The following is a 26,339-nucleotide window of genomic DNA, read 5'->3' on the forward strand; positions in this document are numbered from 1 at the left end:
ACTCTGCCGAAGTTTATGCTGTTTCCAAAATCTCTAGTAAAAAGGTTAAAATTACAATCGTTGCTGCAAAAACTAAAGTGGCCCCTATAAAACCTGTCTCTATTCCCCGTCTTGAACTTTGCGGTGCCCTTTTATTGTCTCGGTTAATAACTATTGTAAAATCGTCAATAAATACTAAAAATCAATCGAACCTTCGCGTGGTGCGACTCCGAAATCGTGCTCCATTGGCTCTCGTCGCCCCCACGTCGCTGGACAACCTTTGTGGCGAACCGCACGGCCGCAATCTTAGAGGTTTTACCAAGAAACTGTTGGCACTATGTTCCTTCAGATTCGAACCCAGCAGATTGTGCCTCTAGAGGTGTTTCACCTTCGGTTCTCTTTCAGCATCCAATTTGGTGGACTGGTCCAAGCTGGCTCGCGGAACCTAATTTACATTGGCCTCAATCGGCAAATGTATTTAATAACGAGTTGCTGGAAGAAAGGATGCTCCCGAGGCTTGTACTGGTTTCGGTGGTTGATAATAAGCTCTTCGAGCTTATTATCAACCGTCGTGGTTTCGTTTACTAAAGGTAACTGCTTATGTTCTAAGATTTGTGACAAATGTAAGAACTAAAAAACCGGATCGAGTGAAAAATGGACTGAAATACGCAGAAATCCGAGATGCCAATCTATCGATTTTGAAGTATATTCAGTGGAACGCTTATCCAGATGATATTCAACATCTAATTTCAACAAATCAACTTCCTTCAAAATCTCAATTATTGCGATATTCAGCCTTTCTCGATAATGATGGATTGCTTCGAGTGGGGGGACGAATTAAATCAGCTTGTGTTTCATTTAATATAAAACACCCTATCATTCTACCTAAAAATAACCTAGTTTCTAATCTCATCATTACAGATATTCACCAGCGGTACATGCACTCAGGGGTATCTGAAACTTTCGCCTTTGTCCGACAAGAATTTTGGATAATGGGCAGCCGAAACATCATTCGAAAAACAATCCATCAATGCCATCAATGTTTTATGCAGAGAAGAATTACTAGCCAACAGATAATGGGAGATTTGCCATCTTATCGCATACAACCGAACCGGCCATTCACTAATACAGGCTTAGATTATGCTGGCCCACTGACGATAAGGTTATCCCGCTGTCGCAATGCTAAAACATCCAAAGCCTACATAGCATTATTTGTGTGCATGACTACGAAGGCTATACATTTGGAGTTGGTGAATGATCTCACCACAGATGCCTTCATTGCAGCTTTTCGCAGATTTGTCTCTCGCCGGGGCAAATGCTCTAATGTATACAGCGACAATGGGACAAATTTCCAAGGCGCTAGGCGGTGCCTTACTGAGATGCACAAACTGCTTATGGAGCAATCTCACAATGATGTTATCACTGACGCTCTTGCCAAGGATGGTATAGCTTGGCACTTCATCCCTCCGTCAAGTCCACACTTTGGCGGATTGTGGGAGGCGGGCGTTAAGTCAGTTAAGCTGCACTTACGTCGTGTTATCGGCAAATCAATTTTAAATTTTGAAGAATTATGTACCCTTTTGTGTCAAGTAGAAGCTATTCTTAATTCTCGTCCTTTGTGTTCTATGTCCGACTGTGATTTAAACCCTCTAACCCCAGCTCACTTTCTTGTAGGTCAACCAATGACAGCTGTTCCAGAGCCGAGCCATTTGGATACCCCCATCAACAGACTATCCCATTGGAATCATATCCAAAACATGGTCCAGGGATTCTGGAAGAGATGGCACACAGAATACCTGACAACGCTCCAAGAGCGACCAAAGTGGCAACGAAGTACACCAAACTTCAAATCTGGGGACTTAGTGGTAATCAAAGAACCAAATTTACCACCCACTAAATGGATTTTGGGCAGAGTCGTTTCTGTTCATCCGGGCACAGACCAACAAGTACGAGTCGTTACCGTAAAAACAGCAGCCGGAACCTTTATCCGCCCTATAGCGAAACTTGCGCTCTTACCGACGTCCTGAAACTGGTTCCAGGGGGGGCGGGATGTTTAAGACTTAAAATTGTTTAATATTTGTTGTAATAATGTTGCTTTTGTTCATAATTTAAATTATCCTTATTTTGTTTTTTGTTGCTTTTGTTGCTTTTGTTACTCTTATACTCTTTTGTTTTATTCTTGTTTACAATACTGTAATATAATTTTCTGCATGATTTATAACATTTATTCGTAATGGCAAAAGGTGTGGTGAGTTTCTTAAATTACTTTCTCGCTGCAAATTTCTGCATAATCTCTGCAACAACAGCGATGATAAGAGATTATGCAGTCATGAACAAGATTTTTCTTATCACTCGTTCATTTTGGATCGAGACCACACTAGGAACCACACCTTTGGCCAGCAGCTCAACCTTATATTGGATAAGTACCAATAAATTTATTTGTACATTGATAAACCTGCCTGGTATTCATAATCATTTGTGTGATTTCTAAATGATTTTTTTTTATGAATTTTGTTTGTGGTGCGATCTCAAACAACATCTATAGCACATGAATTGCTTCTTTTTGCTTTTGACACTCATTCAACCAGGCTCAGTACATCTTGTCGATGATCCACCATTTCTTTTACTGTACTCGTCCATTAAACGAGTCTTCACAAATTCTAATTGCAAATCATTTTGATTCATCGTTTCAAGAGCAGTCACTAAATTGTCATAGCTTCGAGGCAGGGTAAAAGCAACAGATGAACAACCACATCTAACTCTTTGCTCCAGTTGACTTTAATTGACGCACCTTGGTATCAAAACGAAGAAAATGCTCAATGATGTCCTCGCTCTCGTTATACTTCATCAAAAGAAGCTGTTTTCGCAACAACAATTGGCTTGCGATGCTCTTCCTTTCGAAAATATTGCATAGCGTGTCAAACATCTCCTTGGCTGTTGTTTTCTCTTTCACGTATTCCAATTGTATATCATGAATAGTCTGGACCAAAATTGAAATACATTTCTTTTCGTCTAATCGTATCTGGTTCTGAGAAGCTGGTAAAGCCACAACAATAATGCTATCTAAATCTTCCTCAATGTATTTTCGAAGTATCTTCTCGTCTATCAAAATATCCACACGATATTCCCAGATGCTCAAAAAGAGGAATTCTAGTTGCAGTTCTTCTTCTCAAATTCTTATTGATCTCTATTGCAGTAAGAAAATTTATCAATTTAAGAAATGAATCCTAATTTTATATTCCTTCAATCGTATCCTGGTTCCTGGGCCCATAACCTCAGAATGAAAACAGAGATCAATGAAAAATAAAATTCCAGAACAAAATTTTTTTATTTATAAATTAGACAAAAACCAAAATATACTTTTCTAGTAGTTTTTAGGGTGCTGAATCCGAATCTGAAGTCAGAAAAATTTGATTTGCCTTTGTTTTTGAAATATTACCGTTAGAAAATGTCAAAAAACGTAATTTTGGCTGTTTTCGAGGTTCTGTTTTTATGTGGGGTAATTCATTATAAACTAATTTGTAACGGTTATCATAAGAACAGATATTCTTTTTTCAAAAACTTTTTAAATTTTCCCGATATCTCTTTTATTGCTCGAGATATCTTAAGTTTCATTTAATAAGTCAAAGAGAAACTAAACTTAATCTAAAGTTTAAGTCACTGGTCACAGAATTTTTGCCACAAGAATCAAAATATACTTTTCTGAAGGTTTTTGGGTTGCTGAACTCGAATCCACAATCAGAAAAATTCTATTAGCCTTCGTTCTTGAAATATAACCGTTATAAAAAAAACCTTTTTTGCATTTTATAACGGTAATATTTTAAGAACGAAGGCTAATAGAATTTTTCTGATTGTGGATTCGAGTTCAGCAACCCAAAAACCTTCATAAAAGTATATTTTGATTCTTGTGGCAAAAAAAGTGTAATTTGGTTGGCCAGTGTTGTTTCTGATTCAAAGACCGCTACTTAAATTTTAAATATCTCGGGAAATAAATGAGATATCAGAAAGATTTAAACATTTTTTGAAAGAATAAAACTAGCTCTTATAGGCACCATTACAAATTTATTCACAATTAATTACTCCACATAAAAACATAACCTCGAAAACAGCCAAAATTACGTTTTTTGACATTTTCTAACGGTAATATTTCAAAAACGAAGGCCAATCAAATTTTTCTGACTTCAGATTCGGATTCAGCACCCTAAAAACTACTAGAAAAGTATATTTTGGTTCTTGTGGCAAAAACCTTGTTGACCAGTGTTATTTTAATTTGAAAGATTGTGAAAGACTAAAAGACAGTTAAATTTCTTAAAGTACAAAAGTAACTTAGAATTGTTTCGAGTAAATTATTATAAAGTATATGTAAATACCGTTTCGTAATCAGTGCGACTAGCTCTACAAAATTTGATAGGTCTCCGCCCGCGTATATTTTGAAACCTGCTTTTTGTAACACAGTGTATAATTAGTCATGTGTAATTTAATCCAAAGGTGTAGGCAAATTGCAGGAAAACAACAACAAATACTATGAAAATTGGTTTTTAAAAGTGCGTAGTGAAAATATTAATGCAAATAAAAGAAAAATTTAATGATTTATTTATTTTTTGTATAGTATTTTGTTGTTTTCTTGCGATTTTCTTACACCTTTGAATTCAAATTACACAGGACTAATTATAGACTGATTGACTAATTTTAACACTTGGAACCGCGACACTTGGTGCACAGCTCCGGAATCCTCAAAATGATATAGATTTTTTTTTCGATTTGTGTTTCAATGTTATTTTCATAAGAAAAAAAGATTTCGAAAAAATTTAATTTTACGAATAAATAATATATGATGAATATTGATAAACTATTGAAACTTGCCATCACGGCACCTGGCGGCCAGTGTGAAATCCTAGGTCTGTTCGTTGTTTTCCGGCTCCAGTGCACTCTGAGTCATGTCAATTAACTGTCAAAAAAATCAGAGTTCCTCATGTTTTCATTTTACATGAACACCTCAGAGCTTTAGTTTCATCAGCTAATTTCTGTTTTGACATTTTGTACTTTATTAAGTTTCTTATTTCATGAATTTCATGAAAAATCTCATATTTACCACACATATTTTGTATCCACAAAAGACAAATCACTTTTCGCACTCCAAACAATTTTTTTTTCTTTAATGACAACAGCTGATTTGATTTTGATAACTCTGAATTCCGTGCTCTGACAAAATACCCAGAGTTGTGCACAGTGCGTTCAGAGTGGAAAAAGGAGCTACAAAAAACGCTTGACGACGAATTCGGAGGTATTTCCCATAAGAAAAAAAAAAAATAAAAAAGACTTCAAACAACATTCGTTTTCCGAAAAATTTTTATACGGAAGGGTATCAATATTATGATAGTAAAATGATAATAATATGTGTTTATGTCTAAATCAGGTTTAAAATATAACAGGTTTATAAATATAAGGTGCGATTTGCTTACACCTTTGGAGTCAAATTACACAGGACTAATTATAGTTTTTGTTATATTAGGTGTGTTTTTTATTACAACTGGTCTTAACTGGACAAAAAAACGCAGTCGGGGCTAAGCAATTTACATGTTAACATACAACAACACTTTAGCCCCGTGGCTTAGTTGTTTAGCCCGGAGATTTCTCTGGGCTTAACTTTTTGAACAGTTTTAAATCTGTGCTACCAAACTAATTTTTTCAGAAATTGTTTAGAATTTGTTTACAAACGTGAAAACTCACGTTTGGAATGATAAAATGTATTTAACTAGGTTTACTAGCATACATTATTGTATTTTTTTTTGTAAAACATACATGAAAATAAAGGAAAAACTCGAAAGCGAAAAATATGACAACTCTAAATTGTTGTTGTGTCTTGTGTTTTCGGAACATTCAATATACAGTGCTGCCAAGATTTTAGGTTAAGCCCCGATGCGTTTTTTTTGTCCAGTTAAGCCCGGTGGTAATAAAAAACACACCTATTTTAAACCTGATTTAGACATAAACACATATTAAGTTATTTAGATGTATGTAATTTGTCTGAAATAATTTCATTTATATTTTTTAATTAATTTATTTTACCTGAATGTATACACATATATTCTTATGGCTCCTGATTTTTGATGTGTATAATATGTAGTTTCTTATTTTTCCCACCAGTGTCGCATTTTGCCTGCATCTGCATTTCAATTTCCTGCATAAGGTTCAAATATAAAATAAACTAGCGATCCCACCGGTGGCCACGCAAAACAGAAAATTCTACTTCATGAGAGTACTATAGGAATAAATATACAATGGTACAATATTTATATCTACTTTCGCACACACTCCTCTGCTTCATATTTTTGTCTGAGCATTTGTTGTTGTTTTTTTTTTACAAGTTTTTTCATATGAACAGGATTCGTACACAATAAATTAAAAACAAAATTATTTTCCACTTGCCAGGAAAACTCTGGGAATTGTAGAAAAAAACTTTCCAAGGCAAATGAAAAACGACATTAGGGTGTTTGTTGTATACCAAATTTCAGAGGAATCGGAATCTAAAATGAAATAAAACACTATAAATCCACTTCCTTATGGGGTTTTCGTTTGGTAAATTTATATTTTGATCTATAAATTGATTTTTTTCGTTACGAAACGAATACGTTTTCAGATTGATTTTTATTTGCTATAGTATTGGTGTATATTTTTGCCTGTGAACCAGGCAGCGATCGCAGTTTTCAAATACGGATTGGATCGTTGATTTTTTTTTATGCGCAGATGAGCTGAACGAATAAACTAATTCACTTAAAATTGCTTCCATTTGAACTAAAAACTATTTTAATTCTTTCTTGAATCCAAAACAAATTATTATCAAACAAAAACTTTTCAAGCTAATGGATGTCAAAAATTATGCATAGTGGTGTTAGTAAAAGTCTAGATCTAGAAAATTGATCTAAGATAAAAAAAATAAATCAATTTTTTTGGCCAAACGAAGGCAAAAATTGTCAAAATCTGTTTTTTTGACAGATCTAGTTTTAGTTTTGTTTATTGAACATTATATATATACAATTTTGACTTACAACTAATATGATATACTTATGATAATTTTACATTTGTTCGCACATAGGGGCACATAGATCTAAATCAAAAAATAAATCGATTTTTGTACCAAACGAAAACCCCATTACTAAGTGAAATTAAATATGTTTCAACATATTTTTGATGTAAAGTACTATTCTTTTCCTATGACAATGTCAAAACTTAGGTACTATCGAGTTAATTATCAAAAATACGAAACACTGCATAGATATACCCAGTAATATTCTTAGTAAAGCGGCATGAAGAGAAAAGACTCCTTTCGGTGTAATCTGTAATGTACCTACAATGACTAATACGGACAAATTATTATGCAGTGATCAAACATTTGTGTTTTGCTTTTTCACGACATGTGTTTTTTTGTTTGCATCGTTCATAGAGGGTACGGAATCTTTTATGTTAAAGGCACGCGCCCAACAAAGAAATCAGACAAAGAGGTGTATACATAGGAAAAAAATTTAGTCAAAAGTCAGTGAATACACATCTGGTCTGGTTGAATAAGTTTTTGTTTAAGAAGAAACTTGCACGTTTTATAATACGTTAAATAAATACGTGTACCTACTCCATAATATAAATCGTAACAAAAATGGAGTTTTTCCCTAAGATATGTCAGCGAGAACAATATACTGGATGTTTTTATCGATATATTTGGATGCCCAAGAATTATTAAAGGGTAGGAGGTGACAAATTGAACTTCAAAGTCTATCGAAGACGCAGTAGTCCTTTAAGGTATATGGGCTGAACGCTTTCTTTTTAATTTTGATATGTATGTAGGATATGTGTTGCTTTTCAACAATTTTGATACAAACTTAAAATGGGTTCTTGTAAAAGGTTATGGAATTGAAAATCATGGACACATGATAGCAGTTTAAATACGTAACAACAGGACTAAACTTGGCATAAGGACGGGCAGCGCGGCGTGTCTGGCATCGCACGCAGCAATCGGGATTGGGATGCATCATTCTAACTGGGTATAACTGGTACTGGTTGGAGTATTAGTGCCATTTGAATTTTCAATGGAACATTGATTTTTGGATTTTGGATACACTTTTCTAGTTAGATTTCTTTTGGTTTGGTCTTGGTACCTAACGATTGTATTTTTAGTTCAAAAATTAAATTCTTCTAAGAGTATTGCTTGCAGGTTACAGCAAGCACCTCTTGGCACCACCCGGAACCCAATACAACATTTATGTGTACACGGATGGTTGGGAAAGTTCTGCACCAAACTTGTGACCCACACAGCACTCAATACAAAAATAGTTGTGTAGCTTCTGAAGCAGTGTTGGTACATACACGGAGAAAAAATACCACCTAAAAACAAGCGGATTGTGTATAAAATTAAGCAGATTTCTGCATGGTTTTTTGCCGAGATGACTTCCTTCTTAAATTAAGCGGACAAATCATCTTAACATCTTTGATGCGCAGATTAAAAAGAAATCCACTTAATTTCTTCATTTAAGCGGGAAATCATCTTATTTTTATGGGGAAGCATTTTAATTAAAAAAAATTTACAGCCCCTGGGGATCGATCCTACAACTTTTGGGTCACTAGGCAAGTGCCTTTCCATTCCCCTATTTCACTGTTGGAAATAAAGGTTTAACTATAAATCGACATAAGTTAGCTTATGATCGCATAAGCAAACGTGAAAATACATATAATCCAGTCAAATAAGGGTTTAACCTCGGAATGAATGTTAGTAGAAATTTTTTTTGCTCAATATCTTCCTTTTGCCATTCTATAACATATCTCAAAAGTCTAGAAAAATCTCATGTCCGCTTGTCGCGATTTCAAGGTCAAATCGCCAAATGGAGATTTTCAAAATTAGCAAAAATAGGCTATGGTATTATATACACATATGACACATGATTTAAAGGTATTTTTTAATGCTGATTCCAAAAAATCTAAAATTAAGACAATCTGACGTCTCTGGAAAAAGTTATACCTGTTTTTCATATGTCAACTCATATTATTATAACTGTTGCAAACTTACTGCCGAAAAACCCTTAACCCTTAAACCCTACCCTGGGGTCCAGCGACACTGCAAACATATATTTTTTTGAATTTTACAAAAAATAAGTAATAGACGCCGCCGAAACTTTTAGAATTCTCTTATTAACGTAGTAGCCATCTAAAAATAAGTCATTTATTCAATTCCAAGTTGTACAGCTCAAGATATCCACTGTTTGGGGATTTTTTTTTTTTTTTTAAAAAAAAAGTTTAAATTAAAATTGGTATGCCATTTTGTAGAAATCACTAATCCACATTTAAAAACAAAATATCAAAAAAATACAATGTCCCGTTTTCGAAAATTTTATTTTTCAAAAAAAAATTTCAAAATTTTTTTAAAAATCCAAAATTTATTTTTTTTTAAATTTTATTTTTGGCTTATATTTGAGTTATATAAGTGCTTCTTCACAAAAAGTTTCGTTGAAATCGAATAAGCCGTTTCGGAGAATATCGGATTTGAAAAAAACGGTTTTATGGCAGGTACCGTAAAAAATCCATTCGGTTCCATGCATTAAGCCGAATAGGGTATGTGTACCAATCAATTGTTGATCCAAAATAAAAATATTTAGCTGCGCATGCTTGCGCACTGCCGAGATTTTGTACTTTGAAAAAAAAATGAAGGCAGAAGGAACAGATTTTCTTTAAAAAAAATGTTTAAATTAAAATTGGTATGCCATTTTGTAGAAATCACTAATCCACATCTAAAAACAAAATTTCAAAAAAATACAAAGTCCCGTTTTCGAAAATTTTATTTTTCAAAAAAAAATTTCAAAATTTTTTTAAAAATCCAAAAATTATTTTTTTTGAAATTTTATTTTTGGCCTATATTTGAGTTATATAAGTGCTTCTTCAAAAAAAGTTTCGTTGAAATCGAATAAGCCGTTTCGGAGAATATCGGATTTAAAAAAAAACCGTTCTATGGCAGGTACCGTTAATAATGATTTTCCAAAAAAATTTTTTTCATTAGAAGATAGACCTTGTTTTCAAACTTACATTTGAATTTTTTAAACAAAATCGTTGGAGCCGTTTTTGAGCAATTACAGCTTTACTGAAATTGGTGTATGACAAGTACCGTTATTTTTGGCCCAAAAAAATTAATTCCAAAAACCCCTCTGGAGGGTCTCCAAAAAATGCTACATACCAAATTTGAAGTCAATCGGTCCATCCGTTTAGGCTGTAGACCCTTATACAGACAGACAGACAGACAGACGGACTTCCGGGACCAACTTTTTTGGCATTCTCTACAATCGTAATATCATGGAAAAGTGTAATCTGAACTTTTTTTAGATGTGAATTAGTGATTTCTACAAAATGGCATACCAATTTTAATTTAAATATTTTTTTTTTAAGAAAATCGGTTTTCGGCCGATGATTCCTAAACACCCTGTAAAACAATTTTCTTGAAATTCATTGGTGTAACAGCCCTGGAAATTTCCTTCAAATTAAAAAATAAACTGTACCGCTACCTCAATCCGTTCAAAAGTTATGATTTTTGCAACGAGATAAGTCATTTTGGACAACAGTGCAGCGGTAGCTACGCCACTGATGCTATAGATGGGCAAAAGGAAGATATTGAGGAAAAAAAATTTCTACTAACATTCACTCCGAGGTTAAACCCTTATTTGACTGGATTATAGGAAATTTTTAGAATTTGGAATTCGAACTGGCCTAATTTGCGAAAATATAAAATTTGGGGTGAAAACAGGCTATTAATAAAGATCTTTCTTTCCGGACAAAAAAAAGTCCCAGTAAAGAACTTAACGACAATTTCTATCCACTCCACAAGCCAGTCTTCCTAAGGAACAATTATTTAGTAGTGGGGCTTAATTAACCAACCTCTGTGTAACCAACTTGATGCAGAAAGGTGGCGGTATTACTTTTTATTAAGTCCGCATCTGCAGATGTTAACTTTCAAAAATCCGCATCCGCATCTGCATCTGCGGATGTGAAAAAATCCACATCCGCAGCATCCCTAGTACGTATATATACGTGGTTATTCAGGAGGAAATTGCCCAGCTTTTAGGAAAACGTATGGGAGGGTCTACCCCTAGTTTAGCGGGAAGGGGCAATTAAAAAAAAATTCATTTAGTTTGGAAAAAAAATTATTAAAAATCAACGATTTTACCTACAAAAATGTGCTATACCTTTTTGTAAAGCAAAAAACCTCGTCTTTTATAAAAAAAAATTAATAAAGCCATTTTATTGCATAGTTTTTGAAAAATTAATTTTCTAAATCAAAATTTTGAAAAAAAAATTGGAAACAAAAATGTCATTAAATTTTTTTTTCAAAATTTTATGATATGAAGTATTAATGCTGTTATTTGTTTTTAAACAAAAGCATTAGAATTGAAAACCCCACATATGTTTGGTTAAAAGAGCACTGTGAACTTCAAAGTAAGATAATTAGAAGAACTACTTTTCAAGAATAACCCAATTATAAAAAAAAATAACGTCAGAAAGGTATATGGAAAAATGTCATTTCCACCTTGCGAAACTAACCCACATTTCTAACAATTATAAAATTGAATTTAATCAACTCACGGTTCACTTTTGTATATGATTTTGTACCTACATAATAATACATTTTTTCTAGCTTCAGATTAAACATGAGCACCCCAAAAACCTTCAGAAAAGTATATTTTGGTGTTTGTGCAAAAAAAAAGTTGTGGGAAATTGACAGTTGTACCAAAGTTACTATAAGAACTTTTTCGCTCAGATGAACCTAAATTAAAAAAAAATTTAAACCCACTTTCATCTCCGAAAATTGTACATATTTTCGTCAATAGTTTTTTTTTTTGGAAACATTGCAAAAAAATTTATAATAAATACGAATAAAAGAATACGCTTTTCTACAAAACAAGATAACAAAATCCATTCCACTTAAAACAGGAGCCGAGAAAATCACAAAAATGCATTTTTCACGCACGCACGCGATATCAATCTACAGTACCTTGCCATATTATTAGGCCCAAGCGAAAAAAAATACCATTTTTTGGTTCATGTTGCTGAATTTTTAAAGTTTTAGTCCAAACAAAAATTTTGGCGTTTCGTCCCGGTGGAGCTCACTTGGACTCATCAGTTGACTTATCGTGAGACACCTTGTCAATACGCAAATTTTGTTTTTATTCAGTTCAACTTACATAGATTTCTTAACGAAAACTTAATGTGAACTATATCCAGCAAGATTAAGATTTTAATCATTAAAACTGGAACAAAAGTTTTGCCCGTGGCCTGGCTAGTGAATAAAGAAGAAGAAGATTGGTTTATAATACAATAGCTCTGCTCGTCTGATGTTATAAGGAAGAAAAAAGTATCTCAAATCTTAGAACATTACTTCTTTATTTATGTAAGATGGGGACCTTGACATAAAGTTTAGAATGTCACGTTATTCCTCGATACAAAAATTTAAGTATTAGACCGGTGTGGTAATTTTCTAGGCATGAAGTCCATAGAAAACGTCTTTTGGAGCTTTTCCCCTTTTGTACGTTATTTTGTATCAAAAAGTATCAATTATTTGACTTTTTTTTAGTCAATCCGAATCTACATGATAAGTGTAAGTAAATGAGACAAAAAAAAATTTGAGTTGTTTCGACAAAAACTTTAAAAATTCAGCAACATGAACCAAAAAATGGTATTTTTTTCGCTTGGGCCTAATAATATGGCAAGGTACTGTAAATATGCAAATCTCTCATTGTAAACATGTTAAATGTCAATACATATTTTTACACACACAAACAAGTGCATAGTATCCAATGCACTGCACACACATATCTCATCTTTTACCTATATCCCCGCACGAGCGATATGAATATTAGACAATGCAAAGAATTTCGCTGACAAAAAAAACAACACAAAAATGTCAAATTTGTCAACTCTCACGCGCAAGTGCGATATTATAAACACGAAATTAACTGCTAGGAAAAACTACAAAGATAGATTATAGGCGTGTTTTTTGGCACAGCTATCCGTATTTGCAGTTGGAGCTTCCATGTATAACAAATACAACAACCAGCTGCAGATAAAACTAAAACTTAAATCTGGCTGCGGATAAGAAATTGACATTTTTTCGAGTATCTATACACGATCGGTGAAAATTTCGGATAATCGGATAACTCAAAGAGTCTCGAAGGCTATGTTCGCAGAGTGCCACGCACTTTAAAGCACATACAATTATTTCTACATTTCATTTATATACATATTTACTGTTGATTGAAACTTGGCCTACTCTACTCTTTAAATGTTTTTTAGTAAAAAACAAGACAACGAAATCAAGGGGCACGGTAGTGCCCAGCCAAGGTCTCTAGCAACTTTGGCACTACACCCTTATTTACAGGAAACAACTCAGGCCATTTTCGACCCCCCTCTAACTTCCACACCAAAGATGCTAGAAATTTAAAACTCGCTCAACTTCGTTGAGCTGGTCAAAACCAAACTCCTCACAAAATTTCAGCCTCTTACGATGAGTAGCTTCTGAGATATAGGGCTTCAAAAATCGCAAAAACCGTAACTGACTGCCTCACTGACAGATCATCAAAATTATGGAGAACTTCCCGTTAACGTAGAAACTTGAAATTTTACACGGTGGTAGGACTTGTGGTGTAAATTTTTATGTGGTATGTTATAGAATGCCAAAACGAAGATATTGAGCAAAAAATTTCTATTAGCATTCATTCCGATTTAACCCCTGTTTTCACCTTATTTTACTGTTTTAGCTACATACATATAGGAAGAATCATCATCAATAGAAAATCGAATAGTATTTTTTTTTTTGTGTGTGCATGCGCGGTTTGCAGATATTTTTTTTTTAATTCAAGAAGAGACATTTTTTTTTTTTTGCTTATTATATTAAGATAAGTTGAAATTAAGATAAATTGTAAAATTTTTGTTTTTAAAAATGCCAGGCGATAATAATGAGGGTGTCATAGGGGAGAATTACGGTGATGATCAAAAACCTCCACTTTCAAATGTCAATGTTAACTCTGTGACTTCTGTCTCGGTAAAGTTACAACCTTTTTGGCCAAAATCACCAGCAGTTTGGTTCATACAGACAGAGGCACAGTTTTCGATCGCGAAAATTAAAAAAGATATTGAAAAATATAATTATGTTCTTGGCGCATTGCCACAAGAAGTTCTCGAAACTGTTATTGACTTCATTCAAACCCCACCTGAATCTAGCATTTACGAGAAGTTTAAAAAAAATTGTTGGAATTCAATAACTAGTTTATTAAACGGCAACACTGTTTGCCTTATCATAATCTCTTATCAGCTGTCATTCTCGTTATCTATTAATTCTCCATCTCTTCCTGTTTGAACCTTTCAATAAGTAACATCACAAATAATTATATACAGATGTCTCATCTTTATAGAAAAAAGTGACATATGAAACTGAAAATCACCACTTTGAAGAGCTTTTAAAAAAGCTCTTTTCAATGAAAAATTTGAGAAAATTTAAAATGCTTTTTTCTCTTTGGAATTTTGATTCTTTATTCTCTAATTCTCTTTTGCGTGGTCTTTGAGATTGAGTATCATGTCATCACAAATAATTATATACAGATATCTCATCTTCATAGAAAAAAGTGACATATGAAACTGAAAATCACCACTTTGAAGAGCTTTTAAAAAAGCTCTTTTCAATGAAAAATTTGAGAAATTTTAAAATGCTTTTATTTCTCTTTGGAATTTTGATTATTTATTCTCTGATTCTCTTTTACGTGGTCATAAACAAAAAATACCAAGACTGGAAACTTTCGTACGTCTTTCCCCTCAAAACCCTTTTGTGTACAGTGTTGTCTGTGATTATATGTGAAAGCTACCACGTTGGTAAATGACGTTAACACGCACACATTTATAGATTCACGACATTCACCACTCATCGGACACGAACACAACGATAGGTTCACGACATTTACCACTCCTCGCAGCTTGTAGGCAAACGTCAGTTGACTGCCGAGTTTCCAGTCTTGGTATTTTTTGTTTATGGTACTGAGTAAGGTCATGGTCGTAAGAGATCCTTTTTATTGTTCTCTTTTTAAATTAAAAAAAAAGCTTTTTTGTCGGCTGAAAAATTCTCTTCTCCTTTTTGATTCCAATTTAAAAAGCTCTTGTCGGCTGAAAGATGTGATTTCAATTCGTCTTTGACTTTCTAAGCAATCAGCTGCTGTGAAATATTTCAAATAGGTATATATCGTCGGCGTAAAGCAAAATTGTTCTAAGTACATAGGATTCCTTAAGGACTAGGAACAATTTTGCTTTACGCCGACGATATGTACATAAACTGTATGTAATTGAAAATATTTTATAAGAGTGTCGGCTGATTTTGAGATTTCATGGGCACTGGGCACCGATCAGATTGTTCAATTGTGTGTAGACATATAGACATACATATGAGGTGCAGAGTGTTGGTGAAATATGAACATGAGCATAGTGTGCGTATCTTCTTATACATTAAGCCGATGTCGTTGGGCGACATGACGTCTGCGTGCATAAGGCGGCCGGCCCATAGACAAGATACTTGTGTGTTCGCTCTGGTGTGCACACAAGTGTGGTGTCTGGTGTGTATGCGTCGCTTAAATCTGTGAAAATTTTGGTAGATGGAGGTAAGTAGGTAAGCAAGTTCTTAGATGAACTTTTTTTTTGATGGAAGCAAGAAAAAGAAGCAGGGTTGTAAAAAATCTTTATTTTGAACTGCTTGCGCAAGTACTGTTTCATTGTTTTTTATAAAAAAAATAAAACAATTATACTGCCTTAAGACCCTTACAGCTATAATCCATGGGCAGCGAGCACCCCAGACATAGTAAGAAAAATTCTCAGGTAAGTATTCAGGTGTTATCAATGAAAAAAGTTGATCAATTCAGGATTAATCCAATACGGTATCACTTTATTGTATCCTTAATTAAGTCTAAATGTTTAAAAAATAGTTGACGAATGGTTAATGTTTCATAAATTAATTTATCAACAAGTCCAGCCATGTAAAAACAAAAAATAAAGAGGTTTCTTAGAAAAAAGTAGTTTTGTTTTTTTTATTAATTTTTCGAAAATCACAAAATATTTTTCAATTTGGTTTTTTGTTTTTGTTTAAAAATGAATAAGAGCATCGAATTTAAAGAACTAAATTAGTACTTAATTACATGAAATTTTGAAAAAAATTACTTAGAAATTTTTTTTCCAATTTTTTTTTTTCAAAATTTTTATTATAAAAATTAATTTTTCAAAAACTGTGCCATAAAATGGCTTTGTTTAAAATTTTTGTGAAAGACAAGGGTTTTGGCTTTACAAAAAGGTGTAACACGTTATTATTAGTATAACCTTTGATTTTAAATAATTTTTTTTCCAAAATAAGTCATTTTTTTTTTAATTGCCCCTCCCCGCTAAACGAAGGGGAATAGACCCTCCCTCCAATAAGATGTTTTTCTTGTCTCGACCTAACCTACACGCTCTAGCTTTTTGGCACATTACTCCTGAATCACCCTGTATAAATCACTTTTGTATGCATATAATATAAGAATATTGCGCGAAAAAAATATTGTTGATTAATGTACTTAGTAGCTGATGCAGAATCAATAAATGTTATGTATTAAATTATCATCTGAACTAAATTGATTAGTGATGTAACTAAATCATTTTTTATGGTTTAGGTATCTTATAATAATTTTCATAATTTTATGGGTTTAAATTTCGCTGTAATTGCTCACTACGTGACCGTTCTTCTGTACCTACTAAATATTAAAAGAAATGAAAGATAAGTTCAAAATTCTGAGTTTGGGGACCAGTTTCTCAAATACACTGCTTTCAATTTCCGTATACTTGATTTTGAAATTTGTCAATTTGTTAGAAAATTGCTTCTGTCGCTTTAATAATGTCTTCAAACAACTCATTCAATCTTTTCATATCATTTAGGAATTTTTTTTTTTTGAAAAAAAAAAACCAACAAAACACAAATTAAAGTCTTAAGTAATTTAAATTTTAAAAGCAAAACGGAAGCAGTGCAATTTTTCAAGCAATTTTTCATAGATATAAAAGTATTTTTAAATTACCGACGTTTGTAAGAAAAGATCATGAATATCGGATCTGTTTCCGCCCTTTACAACATTTTTTAGCTTCAGTTACTCCACTAAATAATTTTATTGTTAAATTAGTAATTTTCTTAACTCTACACAAACGAAACAACAACAAAATTAGCATGTGTAATTCCTTTCGTTTATCTACAAGACATGAAAAATAAAAGAACTAAATAAAGGAGGAATTTATTTCCTTTTTTTTCCAATTTAGTAGGTATTAAGGTATTTAATTTGATTCTGCAATATGGATCAAAGACAAACCAGACATTTGAATGTTCTCCGTTTCCGCTGTTCTTGATTTATAGAATACACTGGTCAACAAGGTTTTTGTTACAGACACCAAGATATACTTTTCTATACCTAGGTTTGTTGGGTGCTGAGCTCGAATCCGAAGTCAAAAAAATGTTATCACATCACGTTTTTATGAGTTTTCGAGGTTATTTCTTAGCATTTGTTTATTTGTTATAAATAAATTTGTAACGGTTTCTAAAAGAACGAAATCCACTTTAGTGAAGTGGTTTTCTTTCCCATTCAAGGTGGGATTGAAATCCACTCTCTAATGGGAACCTAGTACACACTCAAAAAAATTAAAAGAGAATTTATTTCTAACAACGATTTAATAACGAAAAACGAAAGTAATTTAATAAGCGTGATTGTTCGTAAAAGTACTTATTAGTAAAAAAAACGCGGAAGGGCATGAGTCCCGATTTTTCGGAATTTATGTCCCATTTTACTAGAATCCAATTCAGGACTTAGGTATGTCCCTCACTACTGAGACATAAGTCCCAAAAAAACAATTTCGGCACTCATTTCCCACATGTACTTTTTTTTTATTTTTGCGTATAAGTACCTGAAGAGACAAGTTAATATGACCACTGCTGATGAAATAGTAGAACTGAAATAGTAGAACCGGTCTTGATTCATTTTTGTCGGTAGTCCAATGCAAAGCACAATTAAAAGATGTTGAAAAACAAAAAAGAAGTTGGCAAACTTAATGGTTAGTCGAAATAGCATCGTGACAAAATAAGATCATGGAAAGTGAAAGTTTTTTCGAAAATATTTTTGATATGTATTCTTTTTAGGTTAATAACAGGGTGAAGTGAAAAAACTTTTGCTCACATGAGAATCTTTTTTATTCGTACAACCCAAACGCGAAGCGGAAAAAAATTTTGCCCAGGGGAGAATCAATTTTCACACCTCAAAATTGATTCTCCCCTGGGCAAATTTTTTTTCCGCTTCGCGTTTGGGTTGTACAAATTAAATAGATTCTCATGTTAGCAAATGTTTTTCCGCTTCCCGTTTGCCAAATTATAACACTTCACTAACACTGCCTGGCGATCTAACATTACCTAAACAGAGGAACGAACTAGCGTTAGCGGCCATTGTTGGCGTCTTTTTAACTAACTGAAACCTTGCCTGGGTCGCTTCATGGGTTCTCAGTATTTTCAATCTCTTTTCTCTGTCCCGCTCACGTAACTTCGTTGCTCCGCTAAGGGTATGTAAAGTCGCCAGCCAATAACAACACTTTTTTAACTAAACTGTGCCTTGTCCCGTGGATGTTAATTCCAAATTAAATGGAACTAACATCCAATTGGGTTAGTTCCGTGGGTATTACACTCTTTTCAGTTTCTTGAAAACTGGATCTCGAAATGAAAAAGTCATATTAAAAACTCGCGACTCTTTTTCTTCTTATTTAACTTCTTCTTGGTGAAATGGGAATTAAGTTAACATTCAGAGGGAACGAAAACCACACGTTTTTTTCCGGAATTAGATTCCCACCTAGCATGGGAACTTACTCCACTTTACTAAAGTGGGTTTCGTTCCCACTGAGTGGGAACTAACTACCTCAGTGGACTTAGTTCCCGTGGACTTAGTTCCCCGCACCGTACTGAACTACTGAGTAAGTTTTTTGTGTTGTTTTTTTTTAATGAATCGTTCCCGTATATTCTTTTGATAAAAAGAAACAAAAAACGTGCTCCAGGAAGACTCGATACTTGAGCTACAAGGTCTACTTCTATGGACAGAAAAAAAAAACACATAAGTATGTGCACAACGGTCTTGAGTTGTAATCGTATCTGAGTACTATTTTCTTTTGTGCTCTTATACTTCAAATACGACGATTTTCTGTTTGCCTTTCCATTTTTTTAATTGACAAACAATATTGCAACACCACAGATCACCTCAAATTTTTATTCCTCATCTCAACCTGAACCTAGCTTATGAAAAAAATATTAGAGAAAAAAATGCATTTATTGCTCAGGTTTTTATTTTTCAATACGTCCACAATCCATCTGCACACACACAGCTCTATTTTTCTTCCAAAAATCCCGCCTTTAAAAAGAAACAGTTAAAGCGCGATTTTGCAATGCAAAAAAACAACAAGAATACAAGAACAAATTTCAGAGTGCAGAAAAATAACGATTCCAACTCAAGAGTCAAGACCGTTATGCCCATGATTTTTTTTTTCTTTTCTATCCATACAAAAAGATCTTCTTGCTCTGTCTGAGGCAGAGCCGTGAAAACACATGATACTCACTCTCAAAGACCACTTAAAAGAGAATCAGAGAATAAATAATCAAAATTCCAAAGAGAATTTCTCAAATTTTTCATCGAAAAGAGCTTTTTTAAAAGCTCTTCAAAGTGGTGATTTTCAGTTTCATATGTCACTTTTTTCTATGAAGATGAGATATCTGTATATAATTATAATTATATACAGATATCCGCTCCGCCTGAGGCGGAGCTGAGTCCGACTTCGGATCAGAAACTGGTCCGAAGGCGGCTCAAATTAGTATGGAAATTATAATCACCGCGAAGTCGATTGCATATGTATTGGTGTGGTGAAAATCTCCATTCCGAGAAAACGGAGCCGAAGGCGGACCTGAGCCGGAGCAGCGAAAACCTACCAGAAAGAGGAATAAGAAAGGGATGACATTTCGCATTTGCGACCAAAAAAAGAACAAGATTTATTTTTTTTTTCACTGAAACTGTTTTATTTTTTATTTTATTTTGGCAAACGAAATTTTCACAATAAATACAATATAAAATACAATACATTTTTTTTCATTTGATGCTGCTGCTGTTGTTAGTGTTTTTTTAGATCGCATGTTTCACCTTCTAGATTTTTCTTCATCATTAGAGATTACATCTACAACACAAGAAGAAACAACATTTTAACCCAAACACTTTGAGCGATATATAAAACATACCTTTTTTGTTTTCCATATTGTTTATAATTTAATACAATCGTTTATAATTAATAAACTAACATTATACAAACAACGACACGAGACACGACGCGACCAAACACTTCAACAAAAAATAACAAAATGACGCTTTGGCTCTTGTTGGCCTTGTCTTTCTTTTCCTTTTCTCATTTTTCACCACTAGTTGTCCGCAAGTCCTAATTTTCCTGGCTTGAAGATAAGATGCAGATTTTAAAAAATTGAAAAACTACACTTCAGATATTTGTGTTAGATCAACATGAATGAGGTGCATTGCTTTTCAGGGATTGTCAGATTGATTTGTTTATGGGTTTTGTTGGAATCGGCGTTAAAAAATACCTTGAAATCATATGGGTTATGTTGGTATACATATAAGAATCTAAAGTTTTCTTATTAATTTTTTTAAATCTTCACCGGACATGAGATTTTTTTAGATTTTTGACATAAGTTATAGAATATCCAAACAAACACAGAAACAAAAAAAATCGCCTATTAGCACTTATTTCAAGATTGTACCAGGATGTTTTTTAGTGCATATCCCAAAATTTCCTCTTTTCTCAAAAATTACCATTTTGTCATAGATATTTTTCTCATTTTTTTTCTTTTGTTACGGGACCTTAAATAACTCTGCTACCAAATGCATTCAAAAATTTTAACTCAGCTGCATCAGTTTTAAAGCAAATATTACTTTTTTGCCCAACTAAGTACTAAAAATTTTACATGACTCTAATTCAATAAACCGTAGTGTAAAAAAATGCACTACGATGTTTCGGCAAGTTACCTTAAAAGTTGGTGTGTTCAATTCTCTTTTCAAAATGGTATAACATTGTTGAGAATATTCCATAAATAACCGAGATAAAATTTATTTTCTTAAGAAATCCGACTTTTTTATTGGGTAATTTTTCCATATTATTTAAGTTTTTGTATTCTGAAAGTTTCTGAAAGGGTACAAAACTTATAATCCAGTCAAATAAGGGGACAACCTCGGAATGAATGCTAATAGAAATGCGCTATAAAACATCCTGGTACATTCTTGGAATTGGTGCTATTAGGCTAATTTTTTTGTTCTATCTTTGTTGTATCTTAAGTGTTGTTTTTCAAGTTTTATCTTCAAACCAGGAAAATTAGGACTTGCGGACATGAGATTTTTTTAAGATTTTTGATATAAGTTATAGAATATTATAACGATGAATTACTGAGCTACTTTTGAGATAAAATTCTGAACACACTACCTACTACTGCAAATGAAGAAATGGGAGCGGACCTTTAGTAATTAAGAAACTACCCTCTGAACACATCCCAAAATATCCCACTGGACTGGAAGTATGAAGCGCCCCTCCTGGAAAGGAAGTTTCGAGAAGCAAAGACGAGAACCTTCGAAGACATTCTCGAATCTCGAAATTCCGGTATAAAAGGGCAGCGTAGACACCGACCGGACAGTTTAATCTTGAAAGTGAAAGAGTACAGAACAAAGTGAAATAAAGTGTTGCGAATTGTTAGTAGTAAATAAAGTGATTTGAAAGTGTGTTTGTTTGAGCGAATAATAAAAGTAAATTGTGTTGAAATAAAGTGTGTTCTTATTTGAACGGAAATATAAGTGGAAATTAAATAAGTTTTATTGTGAACCCGGAATAAAACATTACATTGGTGTCAGAAAAGTGGAATAAAACTTATTTATTTGTGCGAATCAGATAATTTCGCGAATAAAATAAAAAGTGCGCATGTGTTTTAACAATAAACAAAGTGTAAAACATTTTGAAAGAAGTAAAAGTGCTCGCGTTTTGAAAAGTTATAATGGGTAAAACACTAAATCAGTTAAGTTTGACTGAGCTGAAGGCGGGAATAACTAAGCGAGGTCTTCCTACTGCTGGATCGAAAAATGATCTCATTATTCGTCTACAGGATTATTTAACCCAGAAAAACGAAGATTTGGATACATTTCAATTCGAGGTTGAAATGATAGAAGAACGAGTAAGCTAGTTCCGATATGTCATGCCGTTTGGGCTATGTAATGCCCCAGCTACTTTTGAGCGCTTGATGGAGTGCGTTTTGAATGGATTAACCTGGAAATCTTGCCTAGTCTATTTGGATGATGTCATCGTTTACGGAAAAACATTTGATGACCATTGTGAAAACCTAAAGGCTGTATTCCAGAGGCTACGAGAAGCACATCTTAAGTTGAATCCAAAGAAATGTGCACTTTTCAAGACCGAGGTTAAATATTTGGGGCATATCATCTCATCCCAAGGAGTGAAGACTGATCCTGAAAAAGTTGAAACTGTGAAGAACTGGCCAACCCCTCAGGGCAAGCATCAACTTCGGAGTTTCCTCGGTCTGGCAACGTACTATCGACGATTTGTGAAGGATTTTGCGAGAATCGCCAAAAGCTTGCACCAACTTACGGAGAAGGGTAAACCCTTTAAATGGTCAGGTGAGTGTGAGAAAAGCTTTCAGGAACTGAAGCTGCAGTTATGTGAAGCTCCTGGGCTGGCCTATCCGACTCCAGGCAAACAATTCATCATTGACGCAGATGCAAGTAATGTTGGAGTTGGTGCTGTTTTATCGCAAGTTCATGACGGAGAAGAAAAGGTCGTTGCCTATTTCAGCAAGGTACTCTCGAAACAAGAAAGAAACTATTGCGTGACCAGAAGGGAACTTCTAGCTCTAGTATTGGCAACAAAGCACTTCCATAAGTACATCTATGGACAGAAGTTCCTTCTTCGCACAAATCATGGTGCACTAAATTGGCTTTTGAACTTCAAAAATCCAGAGGGTCAAGTAGCAAGATGGATCGAGATACTTCAGACGTATCAATGCCAGATTCAACATCGAAGAGGAAAGCTGCATTCAAATGCAGACGCATTATCTCGGACTGCAAGCATTGCACACGACTAGAAGAAAAGGAAGTTGTCGCTGTAAGAAGAACGAGAGCTGATCCCATTTGCGGCTGGAGTAATGAAGAACTCAGAATGGCCCAACAGGAAGATTCGGACATCGAACCCATCCTTGCATGGAAGGAACATCAAGAGAAACCAGAATGGGCCGACATCTCCGACCGAAGCCCCACTCTAAAAGCATATTGGGCACAATGGGACTCACTTCATGTGCAAGAAGGGCTACTCAGGCGTAAGTGGGAATCCGCAGATGGTAAATCCTATGTAATGCAGCTAGTCGTACCTCAGTCAAAGGTAAATGATGTTCTCCGAGAGATGCACGGTGGAATTTCTGGAGGCCATTTAGGCATCAACAAGACGCTGGAAAAGCTACGACAGCAATTCTACTGGTTACGTATGAGAGAAGACGTTGAAAAGTGGTGCCGAAAATGTGATACTTGTGCCGCTAGCAAAGGATCAGCTAGAAATATCCAAAGCAAGATGCAGCAGTACAATGTGGGTGCACCTTTTGAGAGAATTGCAATAGACGTAGCAGGTCCTTTTCCCGAAACCAACAACGGAAATCGATACATCCTTGTAGTGATGGACTACTTCAGCAAATGGCCTGAGGCATTTGCCATTCCAAACCAGGAAACCAAAACAGTTGTGGATAAGATTGTCTTTCATTGGGTGAGCAGGTTCGGAGTACCCATGGAACTTCATTCCGACCAAGGAAGGAACTTCGAATCTAAGATCTTTAAAGAGGTTTGCTCACTCCTTGGCATCAAGAAGACGCGAACAACTCCGCTTCATCCACAATCTGATGGGATGGTTGAGCGATTTAACAGGACACTTAAGGAACACCTGTCAAAAGTAGTCAATGATAATCAACGAGACTGGGACCGACATATTCCATTATTCTTGATGGCTTATAGAAGTGCAACACATAGTTCTACTGGACATACACCATCGGAAGTCCTATTTGGCTCAACAATACGCCTGCCAAATGAAATAAAATTTTGAAGTGTTCCAAACGAGCCAAATGAAATGGATGAGTACGTAGATAACCTGAAAGGAACACTGGCTGACATTCACCAACGGACAAGGACAAATATAAAAGCGTCTAGTGACAGGATGAAAACAAGATATGACGCACGAGCGACAGCAACAGGGTTTCAAGAAGGAGAACTTGTGTGGTTTTACAATCCCCACCGACAAAAGGGACTATCACCGAAGCTACAACAAAACTGGGAAGGTCCTTACACAGTAATAACCAGAATTAACGACGTGGTTTACCGTATACAAAGAGGGGTAAGAAGCAAACTAAAGGTAGTTCATTGTGACCGTTTACATCGTTATAATGGTGAAAGAAGCAATGGAGTTGTTCGGGACGAACAATCCTAAGAGGGGGGCAATGTAACGATGAATTACTGAACTACTTTTAAGATAAAAGTCTGAACACACTACCTAGTACTGCAAAGGTAGAAATGTGAACGGACCTTTAGTAATTAAGAAACTACCCTCTGAACACATCCCAAAATATCCCACTGAACACATCCCAAAATATCCCACTAGACTGGAAGTATGAAGCGCCCCTCCTGGAAAGGAAGTTTCGAGAAGCAAAGACGAGAACCTTCGAAGATATTCTCGAATCTCGAAATTCCGGTATAAAAGGGCACCGTAGAACCGACCGGACAGTTTAATCTTGAAAGTGAAAGAGTACAGTACAAAGTGAAATAAAGTGTTGCGAATTGTTAGTAAATAGTAAATAAAGTGATTTAAAAGTGTGTTTGTTTGAGCGAATAATAAAAGTAAATTGAGTTGAAATAAAGTGTGTTCTTATTTGAACGGAAATATAAGTGGAAATTAAATAAGTTTTATTGTCAACCCGGAATAAAACATTACAATATCCAAACAAAGGTAGAAACAAAAAAATTAGCCTATTAGCACTAATTCCAAGAATGTACCAGGATGTTTTATAGCGCATATCCCAAAATGTCCCCTTTTTTCAAAAAATACCATTTTTTCATAGATATGAATGTTTTTATTTTGATTCCTAATGATAATGGATATGAAAACCTTCATACAAAATTTGGTTCCTCTACCATAACTTTAAAGGGTTTTTCGTTAGTAAGTTTGCAACTGTTGATTATGATGAAAAACAGGTATAACTTTTTTCAGAGACGTCAGATTGCCTTGATTTTAGATTTTTTGGAATCAGCATTAAAAAATATTTGGAAATCATGCCAAAACGAAGGTATTGAGCAAAAAAAATTTCTATTAGCATTCATTTCGAGGTGACCTCTCTTTTCAACTTATTTGACTGACTAATATGGAAAATTACATAAAAAAAAGTCGGATTTCTTAAGAAAATAAATTTTATCTCGGTTATTTATGGAATATTCTCAACAATGTTACACCATTTTGAAAAGAGAATTGAACACACCAACTTTTAAGGGGCTTCGTTTCCAGCCATTTCACATTCTTAGCGGTGTTGGGCAGAAATGTACAACACTAAATCTTTTTTATATTATTTGAAAAAAATTTATTTGATAAAATAACAAAACTTATAAATGTTTTGTGAAACACAAAAATGAATTCACTTAACTTTCATTAAATCACTGTTCAAGTTTTTTGAAAAAATTTTTTGAGACAGGTGCGCGATTAACTGTTTCGCCCTATTTCGGATCCGAGAAATCGATTGGTGTCATTAGTTTTTCGATTTATCGATACGACTTCGAACAAAATTTTTTTTGAAAGTTTTTTCAATTATTTTGAGAATTTTCCACTTTTTTTAGTCATTTTTCAACCAAAAACAATATTTATGTTGCTAATTATTCGGCTCAAATTTTATTTGCTACCAGTAGAAAGACATTATAAACAATTTTGAACAATTTATTTGAAAGTTTAGTGATTTTTTTTTAATCTTTTTTTTAATCGAAATTTTTTACATTGTATCGTTTTTTCGCTGTTTTTGTTCTCTTTTGCATAAATACATTGCATGTTTTCCATTTAAAATTAATTTAACTGCTAATTTAGTGTTGGTTAAACTTTGACAGTCTATCGATAGCATCGATAACAAAAGAATATCGAGTATATCGATACTTCACAAAACTATCGATAGTTTCAATAGGTAC

General features: G+C 34.0%; 1 protein-coding gene across 1 annotated transcript; it reads left to right on the forward strand.

Moving 5' to 3' along the window:
• The first annotated feature begins 971 nt into the window (after window positions 1–971).
• LOC129921394 (uncharacterized) lies at window positions 972–2,006 on the forward strand. Its single transcript, XM_056003204.1, has one exon. The coding sequence runs from the start codon at window positions 972–974 to the stop codon at window positions 2,004–2,006; it is 1,035 nt and encodes a 344-aa protein (XP_055859179.1).
• The last annotated feature ends 24,333 nt before the right edge of the window (window positions 2,007–26,339 follow it).

The sequence above is a fragment of the Episyrphus balteatus genome, chromosome 1, assembly GCF_945859705.1.
Source record: "Episyrphus balteatus chromosome 1, idEpiBalt1.1, whole genome shotgun sequence".
Taxonomy (NCBI): Eukaryota; Metazoa; Arthropoda; class Insecta; order Diptera; family Syrphidae; genus Episyrphus; species Episyrphus balteatus.